The sequence below is a fragment of the Emydura macquarii genome, unplaced genomic scaffold (assembly GCF_026122565.2).
Source record: "Emydura macquarii macquarii isolate MOO-44397 ecotype Brisbane River unplaced genomic scaffold, CSIRO-AGI_Emac_v2 contig_2897, whole genome shotgun sequence".
In the NCBI taxonomy this organism is placed as follows: domain Eukaryota; kingdom Metazoa; phylum Chordata; order Testudines; family Chelidae; genus Emydura; species Emydura macquarii.
This window is the reverse complement of record NW_027133034.1, coordinates 51,371,449-51,390,025: the sequence shown is the minus strand read 5'-3', so window position 1 is coordinate 51,390,025 and position 18,577 is coordinate 51,371,449. Positions and strand designations below refer to the sequence as shown.

The 18,577-nt window shown below is 37.7% G+C and overlaps 1 protein-coding gene across 2 annotated transcripts in view; it reads left to right on the top strand.

The window, feature by feature from the left end:
• HOMER1 (homer scaffold protein 1) overlaps positions 1 to 15,703 on the top strand; it is a 154,076-nt gene extending 138,373 nt beyond the window's left edge. For both annotated transcript variants that reach the window (XM_067569300.1, XM_067569297.1), the window contains exons 7-9: positions 126 to 236; positions 2,108 to 2,188; positions 12,413 to 15,703. In XM_067569300.1, the coding sequence (XP_067425401.1) occupies positions 126 to 236; positions 2,108 to 2,188; positions 12,413 to 12,601 (381 nt within the window). In that variant the 3' untranslated portion in view covers positions 12,602 to 15,703. The remainder of the gene's footprint in view (positions 1 to 125; positions 237 to 2,107; positions 2,189 to 12,412) is intronic.
• Positions 15,704 to 18,577: the final 2,874 nt, after the last annotated feature.

The following is an 18,577-nucleotide window of genomic DNA, read 5'->3' as shown; positions in this document are numbered from 1 at the left end:
TAATATGTATATTTCAGCAGATATATATTTCAGATGGAAGTGTTAATGCAAGGAGGCAATAGCACCTTGTAATTCTCTATGTTGTTACTTAATTCTGTATTTATTGCTGACATTTATTTCTACAGGTGACTGAACTGGAGTGTGTGAGCAGTCAAGCAAATGCCGTTCATACACATAAAACAGAATTAAACCAGACAATACAGGAATTAGAATCTACCCTGAAGAAGAAAGAAGAGGTATTTGCTAACATTTTTCATAGCAACTAAAGTGGCTTTAAAAAATTGTGGTGTTTATAAAAGTTTGTAACGTTAATCTTAAATGTGCTGGTGGATTTAATTTCTGTGTGGATTAAAATAGGAAGAATCAATGTTTTAGTCTTTTGGAGACTAATAATACATTTTCTTCTATATTGTCAATCACAACTATTGTTTGGATTTTAGTGTATCTGAGCCAAAACTCTGCATTATTTCTGTTCACTCTTCCCAAGTACCTCTCCTCACAAAAGAAAGCACGCACTGAAGCATGCAGCATTTCTTCACAGCAGCAGTCAAAGTGAAGCACTGTGAATCCCATTTGTAGACAAACAGTGTCAGCACAAATATTTATTTTAAAAAGCAGCTATAAGTACTGCATTCCTTTCTCGGAGAAGTGAGGTTTGTGGTGAGAACAGACCAATCTTTATGAGTTAAGATAATTTTAATATAGCTGATTTTGTGGGTCATAATGACCCTGCCCTTTTCTTATAAATAAACTTCAACCTCTACTTGGTGCTACTTATTGTGCCATCAGCCAGCATCTGGGCCAGGAGCAGGAGGATGTGGGGAATTAGAGAAGCCACCTGTGCTGCCCCAAAGCGAAGCATGCCTGCTCCCAAAAGGGATAGTTAACTGTCCCTATACTGAGGGGGAAGAATAAGAGGGAGAAGGGAGCTGACTGTGGTGGGAACTGGCCTTTGTGGCTCCCCCATTACCAAAGATTCTAAGACTAGCAGCACATAGGAACAGAGGCATTGCTGTACTGGATGAGACCAGTAGTCCATTTAGTCCAGTATTTTGTCTCCAACAGTGGCCTGCACCAGATGTTTAAGAGAAAATGCAAGAAACCCTGACATTGGCAGTTATGAAATAACTTCCCCACAGGGCAAGTTTCTTTCTAACCCCTCTTAGAGATTGGCTTGTGTCCTGCAGTGTGGGGATGGCTATTGGTTTCTTTTTTCCTGTTGTTTTTTAGTCCTTGCTTTTGTAATTCTGTATGCTCTTGTTATCCATGTAAATATCCAGTCCTTTTTTGATTCCTGCTAAGCTCTTGGCCTCAGTTATATCCTGTGACAAATTGTTCCAGAGAGTAATTGTGCATTGTGGGGGGAAAATATTTATCAGTTTTAAAGTTGCTGCCTTTCAATTTAATTGACTGACAGCTTGTTCTTGTATCATGAGAATGAGTGACCAGAAATTTCTGACCTGTTCTCTCTATACCGCTCCTTTTGTAAACCTTTATCATCTTCATCCCCTTAGACTCTCCTCTCTCTAAACTAAACACACCATTCTTATCAGTCTCTCTTCATATGGAAGTCAGAATTTTGTGTTCAGGCAATTTCTGCTGCTGCTCTTGCTGCTACTATCTTCATCCCTTGCTAATGACATAGTAAGCAGTTCCCAGATGAAGTCCGGATTTCTCTCTTGAAAAGGAGTACATTAGTATACATTAAAATCATTAAAAAAAATAAATACAGACCAGGATTGAACTTTTAATTACAATGACCCTCAGTTTTCCAGGAAAAATATTCCAGCCTTGCTGGGTGGGGAAAACTCCACTAAACTTAGACTCAAATACGTTATTTGAGTTGTTACACTTTTCAAGATGGAATTGTTCATTGTTGGCGTGTGACTGTTTAACATGCAGATGAATAAATTACAGAAGTTGCTGATTCCAGGCTATTAGTATTTTTTTTTTAACTTCACGCACAAGAAGTGTCAAGGTAAGCAGCTGCTTGGTGTCAGTTTTGGTATAATTGGAATGATTTGGCCAGGAAGAGAATAAATAACTTATTTGCATTGAGTTCAGATCTGATAATATGTTGTTAAAGGGATTATTTTTTCTCCCTTAGGAAATAGAAAGATTGAAACAAGAAATTGATAATGCCAGAGAGCTTCAGGCACAGAGGGATTCTTTGACCCAGAAGCTCCAGGTAAACTCCAATATTATATATATTGCTTTAGATAGAAGAAAAGGAAGATGGGCAATAGGCAGACATTTATATTGATCATATGTGCAGCTTATCTGTTCCTAGCTAGATTCACCCAAACTGGCAGGGAGAGATGTAATTTATACTTCCCTGAACCAGTCTGGATCCCAGGTCCTCCAGGGGGAATTCACACTAAATTGCTTTTTGCCCTACCTCAGTATTTCCTTCATAGGGGAGCAGTTTTAAGTTGCAACTGGAGCTCTAGAAGACACTGTAGTGAAGGATGCTTAGGAGATGCACCACATTAATGCATTTTCTGGCCACACCCCTTCACTGGCCAACACTGTTCCTATTTTGAGCACCAGTTGGTTTCTTGCAGGCCTTTCTGGCAGACCTGCTGCCATTGAGTGCCTTCATCAGGTTCTGCAGCACACATGGGGATGAATCTGGGTCGAACTGCAACTGTACTCTAATAAAATTTGACTTTACAGTCTCCATATATACAGTATCTCTTTGTTCCTTGTTGGTTTGAATAACTTTACAATTCTTAACATTCTCAGGATTCTCTAAACCTAGGATTCTGGGGAGGATGGAAGTGGGGGTCTTGTTGGGTGTGTATGTTGGGTGTGGTTTGTAAACATTGCTTTTAGAGCTGAATGCCTCAGCAAATGGAACATGGAGCCTTTCACCTCTCAAAGTCAGTTTAAATTTAGCCCCAGTTTGAAAATTGTTAATCTAACAGTTCAGTAGTCCTGTTTAAAATGAACTGGTGACCCCAGTCTATTCCTTTAACTGGATACCATATGGCACACTCACTAGAAGCCCAGAGGTAATTGATGCCTGAATTGTTCTCTTATTGTGAGCAGAGATGGGCATTAATGACGAACCTGTGTTCAAACACCTCCAAAATTTAGGAGCTTTGAAATTAATACCTGAATTGTGTCTCTTGGGCCCACATATAATTCCTAGAATAGGTCCCTGCAGATCTAGACTGAAACATGTAGATAGGGCAAGGAAGAGGCTTGCACTGCCTTTTTCTGTATCTATTAGAATCAAAGAATCATAGGTTTAGAAGTGATCACAAGGGTCACCTAGTCTAACCCTCTGCCAAGATACAGGATTTGTTGTCTCTAACCATACAAGACAGATGGCTATCCAGCCTCCTTTTGAAACCTCTGGTGAAGGAGCTTCCTCAACCTCCCTAGGCAGTCTGTTCCATTGTTCTACCATTCTTACAGTTAGGAAGCTTTTCCTGAGTTCTAATCTAAATCTGCTATGCTGTAGTGTGAACCACTAGCCTCTTGTCCTGCCCTCTGTGGTATGAGAGAGAACAACTTTTCTCCATCTTTTTTATGGCAGCCTTTCAAATATTTGAAGACTGCATCATGTGCCCCCTTAATCTCCTCTTTTCCAAACTAAACATATCCAGTTCCATCAGCCTTTGCTCAGATGTCTTGCATTACATCCCTTTGATCATCTTTGCCTCTGGATCCTTTCCAGTTTTTCTACATCCTTTCTACACATTGGTGACCAAAATTGGACACAGTACTCCAGCTGAGGCCTAACTGCACCAAGTAGAGCAATACTATCACCTCCTGTGACTTACATGCTATGCCTCTGTTAATGCAACCTAAAATTACATTTGCTTTTTTGCAACAGCGTGAACTCTCATTCTGCTTTGTGTTTGCCTGGATCTATTTCAAGCCATGCGAGACACACATTTGGGGATATTACATAACAGAGCTTCATAACCACACATGTGACATTGCAAGAAGCATACTATCATAACGATAATGTTCAGTATGTCATGAGCATTCCAAAAACACGACATACATTGCCTTAAACAATACATAGTTGCACTATAAGGGTGAACATGAATGATATACAATCACCATGAGAGTGTACACAGAGTACATTGTGTCACAGCTCTCTATTCCTACATCCAGATCCCTAATAAAGATGTTAAACAACACCAGACCCAGAACAGATCCCCGTGGAACCCCACCTGAGACCCTCCAATCTGATACCATTCCTTTAATGGTTACTCTTTGTTTTCGGGTAGTTTAATCAATTATGTATCCAATTAGTGGTAGTTCTACGAAGCCCCATTTCTGCAGTTTACTCATCAGAATGTCATGTGGGACTGTGTCAAAAGTTTTACTTAACCTCTAGGCCAACTGAGACTTTAGTTTCATATGGACTGGGCCAACTCAGATTTAAGCCAATCTAAACTTTGAGTTAGAAAATCTGTGTTCCATGGGGGAGGAGTCTCAGTCATCACCGGCTGGGTTTTGAGGACAAGGGATCCTTGGTCAAAAGTGGCAGGGTCCCAAATGTGGCAGGGGAGAGATTTAATTAGTTGGAGATGGTTGTATCAAGGAGTTGTCAAGCCAAATGGATTCAGATCACAGACCTTACAAACACTTTCCAAACAACGTTTCCTAGTATTATTATTTTTTTCTTCCTTTTAACACACTGTGGATTACATTCAGTCACTAGAAGCCAGCATTTACTAAGAACAAATCATGCCAAACCAGTTTGATTTTCTTCTTTGACAGGGTAACTGGTTTGGTGGATAGGGGGAACGCAGTGGACATAATATACCTAGATTTAAGCATACTGACTGTCTCTGTGAATTCTGCTCCTGTGCATTAATAGTTCTGTGGTGTGCTCTGATCTATCCTGTTTTGAAACAAGAGTAGATCAAAGCACACTAAGGAACTGCTAAATTGCATCAGCAGGGTCCACACAGACAGTGCACAGCAGATTAAGCGCAGGGTAGATTCAGACCACAGATTACCATGAACAAAGGGTTTTTGTAGGATCAAGTCAGAAGAGCAAATGGACTGGAAACTGGACTAAATTTACCAAACAAAATGATGAGACAAGTGAAATATAAAAGGTTTCTTTATAACCAGCAAATAACAGGGCTGTATTAAAAATAAATTATGCTACACAAATCCAATAACTTCCTTTAGCATAATTATTTATTTAGTAACTGAAGAGAATGGTTTTGGTGTATACAGTACTTAGCTTTCACTGAATTGTTCTCTGTAGTGCTATATAACACACCAAGACAGAATCCAGATTAAAAATTGCCTAATTTGAGTATAAAACTTGTTACTGACTTGCTCAAGCCAATCTAAGTGGACTTCTCTCTACTCTCTTCCCTAGTTCTTCTTCTTTTCACTCAGTCTCACTGTACTTGGTGCAATAACCTTCCCTTTTGTAGCTCCTCCCATCTAGACTAACTTTCCTGCATCTGTTCACCTCGCTGATGCAAAGGAAAGATGGGAATAATAGTAAGAAACCAATATAGCTCCACCCGGAGCTCTTTAACAACCTAAAAATCAAAAAGGAATATTACAAAAAGTGGAAACATAGATAAATTGCATAGAAGGAATATAAAAGGACAGCATAAGAAAGTAGGGACAAAATCAGAAAGGCTAAGGCACAAAATGAGTTGCACCTAGCAAGGGATATAAAAGGCAATAAGACGAGGAGCAAGAGAAAGATGAAGGAAAATGTAGTCCTCTACTTAGTGGGGATAGAGAGCTAATAACTGATGTCATTCAGAAGGCTGAAGTGTTTAATGTCTCTTTTGTTCCAGTCTTCACTAAAAAGGTTAATGGTGATAAGCTACTCAGCAAGGGGGAAGGAACACAAACCAACCTAGGGAAAGAATGATTTAAAGAATATTTAAAAGAATTTGATGTATTCAAGTCAGCAGGGCTTGAGGAAATTTATCCTAGGAACTACCTGAAGCAATTTCAGAACTGTTGGCAATTATCTTTGAGAACTCATGAAGGATGGTTGGTATTATTCAATATTTTTTTAGTGACTTGAGTAACATAGTGGATAGTATGCTTATAACATCTGGAGATGGCACCAACCTGCAAGCACTTTGGAAGACAGGATTAGAATTCAAAACGACCTTGACAAATTAGAGAATTAATTTGAAATGAACAAGATGAAATTCAATAAAGACAAGTGCAAAGGACTTCACTTAGGAAGGAAAAAATCAAATGCACAATTACAAACTGTGGAATAACTGGCTAGGTAGGGGAACTGCTGAAAAGGATCTGCTGGTTAATGTAGTCACAAAATGAATATGAGTCAACAATGTGATGCAGTTGCAAAAAAGGCTAATATCATTCTGGGTTGTATTAACAGGAGTGTCATGTAAGACACAGGAGGTAATTATCCCACTCTACTTGGCACTGATGAGGCCTAAGCTGAAGTATTGTGTCCAGTTCTGGGTGCTACACATTAGGAAAGATATGGACAAATTGAAGAGTCCAGAGGAGAACAACAAAAATTATAAAAGGAAAGTTTAAAAAAAAACAAAAACAAACAAACAAAAAAACCTGGGCATGTTTAGTCTTGAGAAAACAAGTCCGAAGGGGAACCTGATAGCAATCTTCAAATATGTTAAGGGCTGTTAGAAAGAGGACTGTGATTAGTTGTTCTCCATGTTCACTGAAGGTAGGATAAGAAGCAGTGGGCTTAATGTGAAGTAAGGGAGATTTAGGTTAGATGTTAGGAGGAAAAGCTTTCTAACTATAAGGGTAACTAAGCTCTGGAATAGGCTTCCAAGAGAGGTTGTGAATCTTCATTATTGGAGGTTTTTAAGAACAGGTTGGACAAACAGCTGCCAGGGATGATCTAAGTTTACTTGATCCTGCCTCAGCACAAAAGGCTGGACTGGATGACTTCTCAAGGTCCCTTCCAGCCCTATATTTCTGTGATTCTATGATCCATCATCTGTTTTCAGATCTCATCTTTTCTCCTTTGTGTATAACTGTTCATTTCTCTCCACCCTCTGTTTTATTCTTTATTTTCATTGTAATGTATTATGTACCTCTAAAATGTTTTGAAATACAGCTTGTATAAAAATGCTATACAAAATAAAGTATTATATCACATTGTACTGCATATCAACTAGATAAAAATCTGTTGGTGAACAGGAATGAAACAGAATAATCCATTAATGATAAGAACTCCAATGGGAAAGAGTATCAAGTAAGCTATCACAGTGGAGGGGTAAGTATTGGGAGCTGTGTTAGTTAATATTTTCATTAACAATGTAGAGAAGGCATTGTTACCAGAAAGAATTTAGGGAATCCAAGTTGTTATTACTCATTACCCCTAAAAACTTCTGGTATGGTAGTACACGCTAGTGGAATTTCCAGGGGGACAATCCTCCCTTGAAAGGACACGGATACAGCTCTCTGCCCAAGATAGAACACACAAGCTGCAATACTTCGAAAACAGATACCAAGTTTATTTAGAAGTGAATGGTTACATTAAATAGAAAGAGAGAAAAATCAAGCATGACTTGTAACCATATAATAATATATTCAATATGTATATATATTGAATTGAATACAACTTTTAGAAAATATACAGTGCAGAGAATAATACTTAAACTATTAGAAACTATATGGTACAAGAAATAATACTATTACTATAACTAAACACTATAATACTTGACACTATTAATTTTACAATATTTTATACATTAATACTTAACACTTTATACATCTATTACTATAAATCCTTAACAATCTATCATACAGCAAGAGTTAGGCCAACGCGGTTGCTGGATGAGTCGAGAGGGAGAATCTCACTCAGACCACAAGCATCCAACTTTATTGACATACAGACTCAGGTGGCTTTTTACTTACACAACCTTTAAAACATCCCTCTGTTCATCAGGGAAGGTTCTTCTGCTCTGTCCAAAAATTGCTAAGAGAGTTACCTCATGCTCAGACACAGAGTGGGGACTCAGTGAACCCGGTTGCCTATAAGCCCAGAGGCATCTGTGCAGGATAATTTTAGGCTCAGACACAGAGCGGGGACTCAGTTATTAGCCCATTTGCCTGTAAGCCCAGAGGCACCTATGTGGCTTCCTAATGGAAGGATTGTCTTGGCTTGGACACAGAGTGGAGACTCAGTTAGCCCAGTTGTCCAAAGCCTAAGGCGCACCTTTGCTTCAATGATGCTCACCACTGTTTAAGTCTTGTCACGAAGCAACTTTCTTTTGCCGCCGGTTCTTTCCAGCTCTTGATCTTCTCTTCTTTAGGTTGTCAGCTCCACAAGTTCAGCTCTTCCACTCCTCAGGTGATCTCAGCTCTCTACAAAGCTTACTCTGCTGACTGCGGGCTTTATATACAGTTTAGTCACCCAAGATCAGCCAATCAGCTTGAAGGCCACCTAATATGCTAATTATGTTGTGCCTGCCATGTTAATTAGGTTCTGATCTAAAAATACTCTAAACCAAGCAATTATGTAATATGCTAATGAACCTGGCCTTCTATGCTAATTAGCCTAACCTTTTAGGCTAATTAGCCTCGCCTTCTATGCTGATGAGTAGGGTCGGGCAGGGAGTTATGTGCCTGGGAAGGGGAGGGGTTACATTAGGAGTGAGAATGTCAAATTGGATAGGGAAGAGGCTAGGAGTGAGGAGGAGGGGAATCCTCCTTCCAACTGCCATTTCTCTACTGTCACTTGCTGGAAATTTATTACTACTAATCCTTACCTAAGAATCCTATTCCTCAATCTAATACTGCTACCACTCTTTTCAATAACCCAAATATTCAATCCATCGATCTCCATTTTTTTTTAAAACCCCTTTTGAGGCTTTTCTGCAAGCCTTTATTTCAACATTCTTTTTGGCTATTTAGACAACTAAAGCAAAAATCTCTTGCTACAGCCTACACAATCAGCCATGATCACATAGGCTCACAATAAGTAAGTTTTCCTTTATTGGTATAGCAGATTCATAAATATAGCTGTTACTCAAAACATGTATATTTGATTCTGATTTGTTTACTATATACCTTGCACAGGACTTTATTATGATGGAAACAAGTAACACTATTTGTTATGTTACATTTTTAGTCTAAATGAAAAAATGATTAACCATAATTTATCACAATGCAATATAAGAGGAGCTCAAAAACACAGGACAGAATATAGCTGCAAACAGACCTGAAGAGATCAGAGAGTGAGTTGATTGTAACAAGATGAGATTCTTTACTAATAAAAGTTAAATCTCATACCTACAGATAGGATCTGAAAGACACAGCTATCTGGAAAGCAATCAGTGTGAGAAAGACCTAGCTGTAATAAACTAAATATGAACTTGCAAGGTGGTACCTGTGCCAAAATTGCTAGTGCTAATTTTGAGGGTATACAGAGGAAGGTAACATTTTCCATAACCATTCTGTAACATGAGCTGGAATATTGTATGCAATTCTAGTCCCTACAAGTTAGTAAGTATACATAATACAAAGAAGGGAAACAAAAATTAGGCAAGAATTGGAGTAAAATATATGTAAGGAAATATTTGGGGAGATAACTGTGTACAGTTTAGTAAAGAGAAGACAAGAAGGGGACATAAATACAGTTTGTAAGTATCCACAAGATAATTTAAATTAAAGGAAGTAAATATTCATATTCTCAGAAGATATTAGGACAAGGAGCAAGAGCACAAAGGTAAGAAAAGGAATGTTTATACTAGATATTAGATAAAAGTTCCTAACTTTTTAAGAGTATTTGAACAGTGGACTAGATTGGGGAAGGTGTTCAATATTAGATATAAGCAAATAAGCTATTATTTAGACTTGGATGAGGTACATATTCAGGGGTACTAATATTTAGATAATATTCATACACCCATCTATATGAATACCATTAGATATGAAAAATGATCTAGTACATCCTTCAACCTCTCTGCTTACAGCATTTTAAGATCTCAGGGTTAAGGAAGATTCCCCACTGCATGTGACAGTGGGAAATGAAGAGTGGGCTCTGCCAGGAGGTGAGAGAGAGCAGCAATCAGGTCTGCTTTGGAAAGAACTAGACATTGTTCAGCTAAGAGAAACTCTAAAGAGTTAATCTCTTCTTTTTAGGTATGTGTCATTGATGAGCTGAACACATGGGGCCTGATCCTTTACTGCCTTGCATGTGTGTGGTCATTTACATGCCGTTTGGTACAGTGTTCCACTTGCTTTGCAGCACAGGGGTAAACACTAAAGAGCAGGGCAATAGAATCTACCACAGTTATGGATTCAAAAATGGACAATTGGTCTGTTCTGTTATGGCAATTCTTACCTACCTAGTAATAATAAGGTTTACAAAATGTGCTCCAAGTAATGCCACTCAGTAATCAAAACCCAGTCATTTGTTAAGACTTTTGAACACTCGTATCCGGTTGCACATGAAAAGCAAGCAAAGTGCGCCAGTTTAACTTTAATGTAACCCATGACCACATGCTCACATAGGATGGATTGGTGTGCATACATCTAAGTGTGGTTTTGAGCTGCCTTTGTGATTCCCTTATCCTGGGGCTTTCAGCCCCCTACGGGCTGTTCTAATCTATGCTGGCTGCCACATGCCCCAGAGACTGTTCTGTGGGTCTTGAGGGGTTTTGGCCACATCACCTTTCCCTCGTTGAACCCTGTGACCAGTAGTTCAGAGGTGGGATGGTGTAGGAGCCAATATAGTAATCTGCACCACTCATGGATTTCCCTGTGCAGTGAGAAGCTGGTTACATTGTCTTTAGGATAGCATTGAGCCACTCAGTCAGCATAAAACTGCCCCATTCTAGGAGGGGTGTTTATTGTCCACAACAACATTCTGTTCGGCCAGTTGGATCTCTGCTTATCCAGGTCTCACGGGTGTATGGCTGGACCATATCAATGGAAAACATCAGTACAGTCATTAGGTTACGTTGTGGGGGGGAATGGTAACAGAGGCAGTGCAGGGTGGGGAGGTGGTGGATGGAGGCTGCTGCAGGGGAGCAAAGGACACTGAAGGAGAAAAGTGATCACTGTAAACTGACCCTTCCTCAAAGTGCCACAATGCTCTTTTCAAGAGCAGCTTGAAACCAGTCATAGTAAAAACTAAACCAGGAACTGTGAAATATTCCAAATTTAATTTGATAAAATGCAAGTGAGTTGAAAATGACTGTTGGGTCACCAAGTTCTTCTGAAAGGGCAGCAGGGGGATGGGAGGAAGGGGGGGAGAGTCTAAGTAGCCCATGAAATGTTGAGAAAATGGTCTATAAATATATAGAGAGAGAGCTAATTGTTCTTGTCCGTTTCCTGAAACCTGTTTCTCATAGTGGCACATTATATAAACCCTTCCTATGCTGTTTTTAAAAGGTTTTTAAATAATTGAAATTTAAAATTAATGAGACATACTCATAAAAATAAGCCACACCAGGCCCAAATGAGGGTCATGTTGATAATTTGCCAGGAGCTCAAGGGCAGCATCCAATTTGCATAACATGGAGCTGATTATAGCTGCCCTCCTTTTTAATATATGACCCACAGAGTTTAGAGGTCTGAGCATATAGTGCTGCATCTTGATCCACGTGGCCTGGATTTGAGCAGCATCATGTTCTGTGACCTATAGTAACTATGGGCTGCTCCTCTGCCTTAAACATGAAAAAGACATTTGCCTTGGTGTTATTCTCCTTGAGCTGCATTTGACATGCAGACACATTGTCTCCCCTCCTTCCCGCTGTTATACTGGAACAACTTCTATGTATGGCAGCTCAGAAACTGTACTCAAACAGCACTCAGGAACAGAGATAAGCTCTGAAACGTATGTTTCAGTAAAATAGAATATTTAATTAATATTTTGTTGTTGTTTTAAAATTCTTACGGTTAATTTGACCTTGATATTGGTCTTACGCTATATAGGTCAATGTGTAATGTGAAATAGTGTATGCAGTGAGAGAATAGTAGTCATTAACACATGAAGCAATGTTTAAGATATGAGATCATTCTTTTTATTTAATGGAAAGTGTGTCCTTGAGTCATTTAAAATGGAGAATGGCTAAGATTAAAAAAAATCCCTTAAGAAGCCACTTTTAGCAAATAGCATATTTATATGTCAGAAACAATAGCAAATTTACCTCAGTTAATATCTCACATTCAATATGGCACTCAGTGGCTATATAATTTTATCACTCTGTTCCAAATGTGCTGTCCCTTGGATGTTTTACTGAGACGATAAAAGGATTAAAGTGTTTTTTCAAACGCCTCATTGGCCTTTAACAAAAATCTGTTTTTAGTAACTGAAAAATTGCAACTAATTTAATTGTAGACTTTTAAAACCTGTTTTAGCTAAGACATACATGAATGACAGCAGAAAGAGGAAAACTACATTCTATTTATAAACAGTATATTAACATACTACATGTTTTCTCTGAAGGAAGTAGAAATTCGAAACAAGGACCTGGAAGGACAGCTGTCTGATCTAGAGCAACGTCTGGAGAAAAGTCAGAATGAGCAAGAAGCTTTTCGCAATAACTTGAAGACACTTTTAGAAATTCTTGATGGAAAAATCTTTGAACTAACAGAATTACGAGATAACCTGGCCAAGCTAATAGAATGCAGCTAAAGAAATGGGATTTCAGTGCCAATCATCTTAAAGATGCACTGTCTCTCTTCATAGGACTATGTTGGGCTCTGCATCAAAGTTGCACAAAATTAGAAAAATGCTCCTCCAAGAGGGCCTGTTTTAAATTTGAGTACTATATTTCAGTGTAAAATTTAGAATTCAGCTTGTAGCTAGTTGAAAAAGAAAACACTTGAATTACAAATTACCTCTGTGTATATTATTGGCCATAAAAAACTTGAAAGATATTAACAGTAATTGAATGCAGTCCTTTTCTAATTATTAGCCAGTAGAAGAATTAGCAGTGTCCCAGGTCACATCCCCTTTTTGTGTTAGACACAATGTAGATTACCTGCTTTTTTATTTAATTAAGATATCTAACTGCTGTGTTTTGTGCAAAAACTTAGTGATGACAGCCCTGTCTTTTGTTGTAATCTTAATAATTTCTCAGGATATTTTGCACTGTTGAGAAACAGTGCCATTACCAATTAATTCTTGCCAGGAGTGAGAGAGAATTGCATCTTTAATTGAAACATAATTAATATAACTGCTTGTATAGAGTTCTTCCTTTTTTTTATACTGGAAGATACTGTATTTCTTTATGAATTTCACTTTGGTGTTCTATAATATTGTCCAGTGTATGGTTTACTTTCCATATGAATTCCATGTATTTTACAATGAGATACTGTCTCCCATTTTATTACACATTTTGAAGCCAACCAATGACGGCAGGTGAGTTCCTCAGAAAAATTCCTTTTTAAATTTAAAATTTGGCATGCACAGATAAATAGCCAGTCATTTCTTGTCTGGTCTTATTAAACATCAAATATAATTAGTATGTGCAGTTGTTTGAAGATGTTTTATTAATCTATTTTGGAAGAAATCTTTTCTGAATGATCAGTCCATTTCAGTTTTTGTGTAATAATGGCTCGTGAAGAACACTGTTTATTGATCATGTAAAGGATATAAGGGGGATTACCTTTACACTGAACTTGCCCAGCCAAAAGAACTGTTTCTAGAAACTGTGTAGTCATAGCAAATTGAAATGGAGACATGTTTTCTCTGTATGGGTCTTCACATCACATCTTTATCAAAACCACACCAGGCAATATTCTGAACTGTTACATAGTTGTTTATAAAGAGGAATTGAATTCACTTATCCTCAGTGAATAAGTTTTAAAGTTGTTTTGATGTAATTTTAACAGACTTTTGGCAAACATGCATTTCTCTATATAATATATTTATTTTAAGAAAAATCGTTGAAAGGTAAGCCAAGTGTCATATGTTTGCTTATTGAATGGGAAGTGCATCAAAGTACGTTGTTGCCATAAGTTGCCTGTATTGTTGGAGAAGGTTTTTTTTTTTCCAAAAAAAAAAAAATGTATGAATGAGTATCAGACTCAAGAGTCTCAGGATGCACTGACTTTTTGTTTGCACCCCAAATTAATTTGAATCTTAAATGCAAAATCCAGATGATTATTAAATTTGTAGAATAGACAATTTTCTCCACTTTTACAGAATACTATTCAATACTAGAAAATATAGGTATGGGGTGTGTGTGTGTGTGTGTGTGTACTGTATGTATATACTGTATAATACACACATTCTAATTTGTATTAGAGAAAATACATGGTTTATTTACAAAATATCATTTTTTCTTTACAAGTGATTTATCAGGTGTCTCTTGACAAGTTGGGAGAACAGTTTAGCTCAAATACTAAACCATCATGTATTGTACTGTATGTACTGTACACACCATTTAAGTTTCCTCCATATTTTTAGGATATTTTCTCACCTACTTTATTTATTAAGAGGGGAAAAAACATAGTTCAGAGTGCTTATGGTTGAAAGCTTTCTGTGGCAAATTACATATTTTTTCGTTTGGTGAATGGTAGATGATGATGATATGGGTAACTTCAGGTGAACAGAGATCACCAGGTTTCAATTTATCTGAAGACATTTGGACCTCATTCTCCTGTTATACACCAGTGTAAATCAGAAGAATTTTCAGTGATATAAGTGGAGTTCAGTGATGTAAGTGGAGTTACACTGGTTAAAACTGGTTTACGTGCCAGGAGAATCAGCCCATTAAACCTGGAGGGGCTTAATTAGGAAGAAGTAAAAATAAAACAATAGAAAATTGAAAGGATAGTAAATGTGATATTATTTTAAATTATATTGTCTGATTTTTTTAAAATGTCATCATTTACATGTGGGAAAATAGCTTACAAAAATATTTCCACTTAAAGTTTTTGTATATGCGTGTTACATGAGTATTTTTATGTATATGTACATACACATATGTATGTACACTACATGAAAAATTTAGATGTGCACATTTTTAATATTTTCCTAGTGAAATGAAATTTAAAATTGGAAAATAATGTTTGAACATTTCTTTTCTCATACAGTAAAGACGCTTGATTTCATTTTTTAAAATAATACAATATACTGAGGGCTGCACCTTTGAATTCCCAGATAGTCATCAAACATGGATATGGGATAAGGTGGACGGACATAAGTGCACATATAAATAAAATCTTATTGTTAAGAGTATTTTAAATGTTCATTTACAGTAGGTGAGTGTTTAGAAATTGTAATCTAAAGTTCATAAGTAGGTGGTTATACCTACTGTAGCCTCTCCACTTCTGTATTAAGATATTTGAAACATTAATTTTTCCCAGAGACAGGTATTATATATTGTATCTAATTTTAGATGAAACTGTGGGAATATATATGCCAGAAAACAATGTTGGGTACTGTAGCCTGAAAATGTGAACAAGAACCTACACAGGAGAGGAGAGCAATCACATTTTGTATAACTTGTTATATGACAACTATGGAGTCTTGTAAAAAAAAATCAAAAAAAGAAAAAACAACAAAAAACAAAAGAAAACAACAAAAATATAATTTTTATTTTGAAATACACTTGCTGTTCTCTGGAGAATGTACTTTTTTTCTTTATTTTTTCTTAAATCTTTTTCAAGTATTAAAAAGTGTGCAAGTGATGGCAGCAGTTACCTTAATCCTTCAGGTGCTACTGGATTTTGCATTGGCGTGTCATGTTGTGAAATCCTGACTTTGACATAAAAGGTTTTATAAGTACATCACCGTCTGGAAAGTTAGTTTTTGGAGTGTCTCTCTTGTAATCCATATGCCAGAATGATCCCAAAGTTGTATTCCTCTATACAGACACATTAAAACCTGCCAGCTGTAATATAGGCCATGATTTCCTGCTGTCAGCAAACTTCCAAGAAAACTGGAAAGGAAAAACAAAGTTATTCATCAACAGTGGACTTTACATGGTGCAGGGAAGGATGTGGAATAATTAACTGATATAAAATCTCAAAGAAGAGCACTTTTCAGGTAAGAAGTAGTTTAGAGTAGTGACTACACCGATACAATTGCAAATGAATATAAGAAAGAGATGGCTGTGACTAATATTGTAATGGTGGCATTTGGAGAAGATCATTCTTTTTAATTAAATCCATTTCTAATAAGCAAAGAACAGAGAAGAATCCATTATTAAGGAAAAATATTTTTGGTTTACCCCTTTCAGTTGTCAGCCATGGAAGGTTTTCTTTTTTCCATGCCTTTCCCTTCTCCAGCCTATCAGTTAAGGGTTAAATCCAGGTTTAATTTGAGTAAATGGGTGAACCTCAGTTGGTTCCATCATCATGCTCTGTTTCTGTGCTGAAAAAACTATTGAACGGTGTCCTGTATGCATCATATTCTTTAAGGAGGGTAGTCACAGAGTCAAATGCAAGAACTGCATCAGCCTAGTGTCACAAGCTCAGGGTGGCAAGCAAAGGAGAAAAAGGCTGCAATTCTTCCTTGTCATTCTCACTCTTGCAAAGTCTGGCTTATTAGCATTAAGAAAATATTGTCTGCTTTACTTGTCGTTAGCTTAGAATCAGGCCAGATGTGAATCTGATTAGACAATGGCTCTGAACACTGAGGAGTCATTTTACAAAAATCAAGCCCACCTGGACCATATGGATGTACACGCTCAGTAACTGAGTATGCTAATTAGACACACACCTGTGCACTCATTTTCTCTAAGCCAGGCCCTGCATTGTGCAAAGCAATGTTCTGATTGAGCTTTTTCTGATGGTGGTACATCCATGCACCAGCTCTCAATGGTACAAAGCTGGGACTTTATCACTGCATAATATTTTTAAAATTCCTAGTCCCATTTAATTAAATTAACCCCTGGATTTACTCAATTTACTTCAACTGAGTTACATTTAATTTAATTTGTTTAATTTGACCCACTATGTTAAATACAAGCTAGTGGGTAGACTTTGTGGGCTAGATCTTGGGTCCCGCTTTCCACTGCTGTGGCAATGCAAAGGAACTGGAAAGCTGGTATAATTGTCTACAGGAGAATTCCCCATGTGTAGGGCAATCCATAGATGGAATAGTGGTGCCTGTACTCCCCACCATCCCCTCAGATCTTGGCATAAAGCAGAGGAAACTTGGGGAACCACTATGTGCTAGCTGCCAGAATGACCCTTTGTGGTTATGGGCAGTCAGCCCTGGGATCAGGAGAGCATAGATAGTCACATTTGCTGCTCATGGAGCAATCTTGCACTAAGTAGACGAGTAAATCTGGATGTTGGGGTTATTTTAGATCATTTAGTTCCTGTTTTTATGGACATGGAAAAAAAGCGCAGGTTTCAAAAAGTATTTTAGAATGTAAAAGAATCCCAAAAGAGCTTTCTCACAGACAGCCTGTCACATGACACAGTTTTGGAAATTGTCAAAGTTTCATGGCTTTCAAGACAGAACATAAAACTCCTGAAGTGGGAATCTGCAACAGCAGGTTCATGAAAAAGGCACTGCTTTCCTAATTCTTCAGACTGTTCTAGCTTCTGATGCAGCCAAACTAGCTAGAGATGTTCACTGCAAGAGGGTGTGCCAGGAGGAAGATCCATACAGCCATGGAATATAATTTATAAACACATTTGAGAATCCTGATATCCTGCAAACCACATTTTCTTATGGCCTTCTACCTCCACAAATCCAGAAATTATTTTGGTGGTGGTCTTGCCATTCATAGTGTCTAAATAATCTGTGCTATTTTGATATCACAGCAGCTCTGGGCCATCAGTCTCTCACATCTTTACACTGTTAGCATGACAGAAGATTGTTTTCTAGTTTTCAAATTCTTTTCATTCCCTTCAATTCTGGCATACTTTAGGATGATCCACTGGCAGAAACTTCATCCAGCTGTTTATTCAGGATTTTCAATACCTGTCATGCACCTTGCAGTCTGTCACATGTTTACTGCGTCCACTAGGCACAAAACAATAGACCAACCACCCGAATGTTTTAGTGGAAACGAACTTGCACTTCTGTGGAGATGGGAATTTTTGATGAGGAACAAATTCTTCCTCTAGGTCAGGTAGCACCAGCATCCTCAGAAGCTAATGCAGAGGTTCCAGAATCTTCCCACATGAAGAACATGTTGAGGGAAGAAATAGAACCACAATTAAAAAGTAAGATTAAAAAAAATCTAGTCTTAACATAAATTATCTATCACCAAATAAGAAATTAAATTTTCTTTAACTAGATTAACTGCCATTAAGAGATTAATGTGCTAATTTTTTTTTCAGAATTTGGACTAGACCTTTGATTCCCAAACCATTAACTGATACTCATCCCCTGATAAGAGGAATTCCTTGGGGGTGGGGAATCCTCCCTGATATACCAGCAGATGTAGGTGCAAAACAAACCCTACCTCCCCAAACACACACCATATCCATCCCCAATCCAGGTCTGGCCATCTGAATATGCTCTTTTTCTTGTCTTCAGCAGCCTCTCTTCTGGGTTGCCCCTCTAAAACTTTAGTTTTGTGGGGGGGTTTTTGTAGGCATCTGTTTCTAGTTCTAAATTAGCTCCCTAGTGAAGGTTTTTTGTATACCTCAGTCCCCTCATTCTACTCCAGTGTGTTCTGTGTATACATTGAGCCACAGA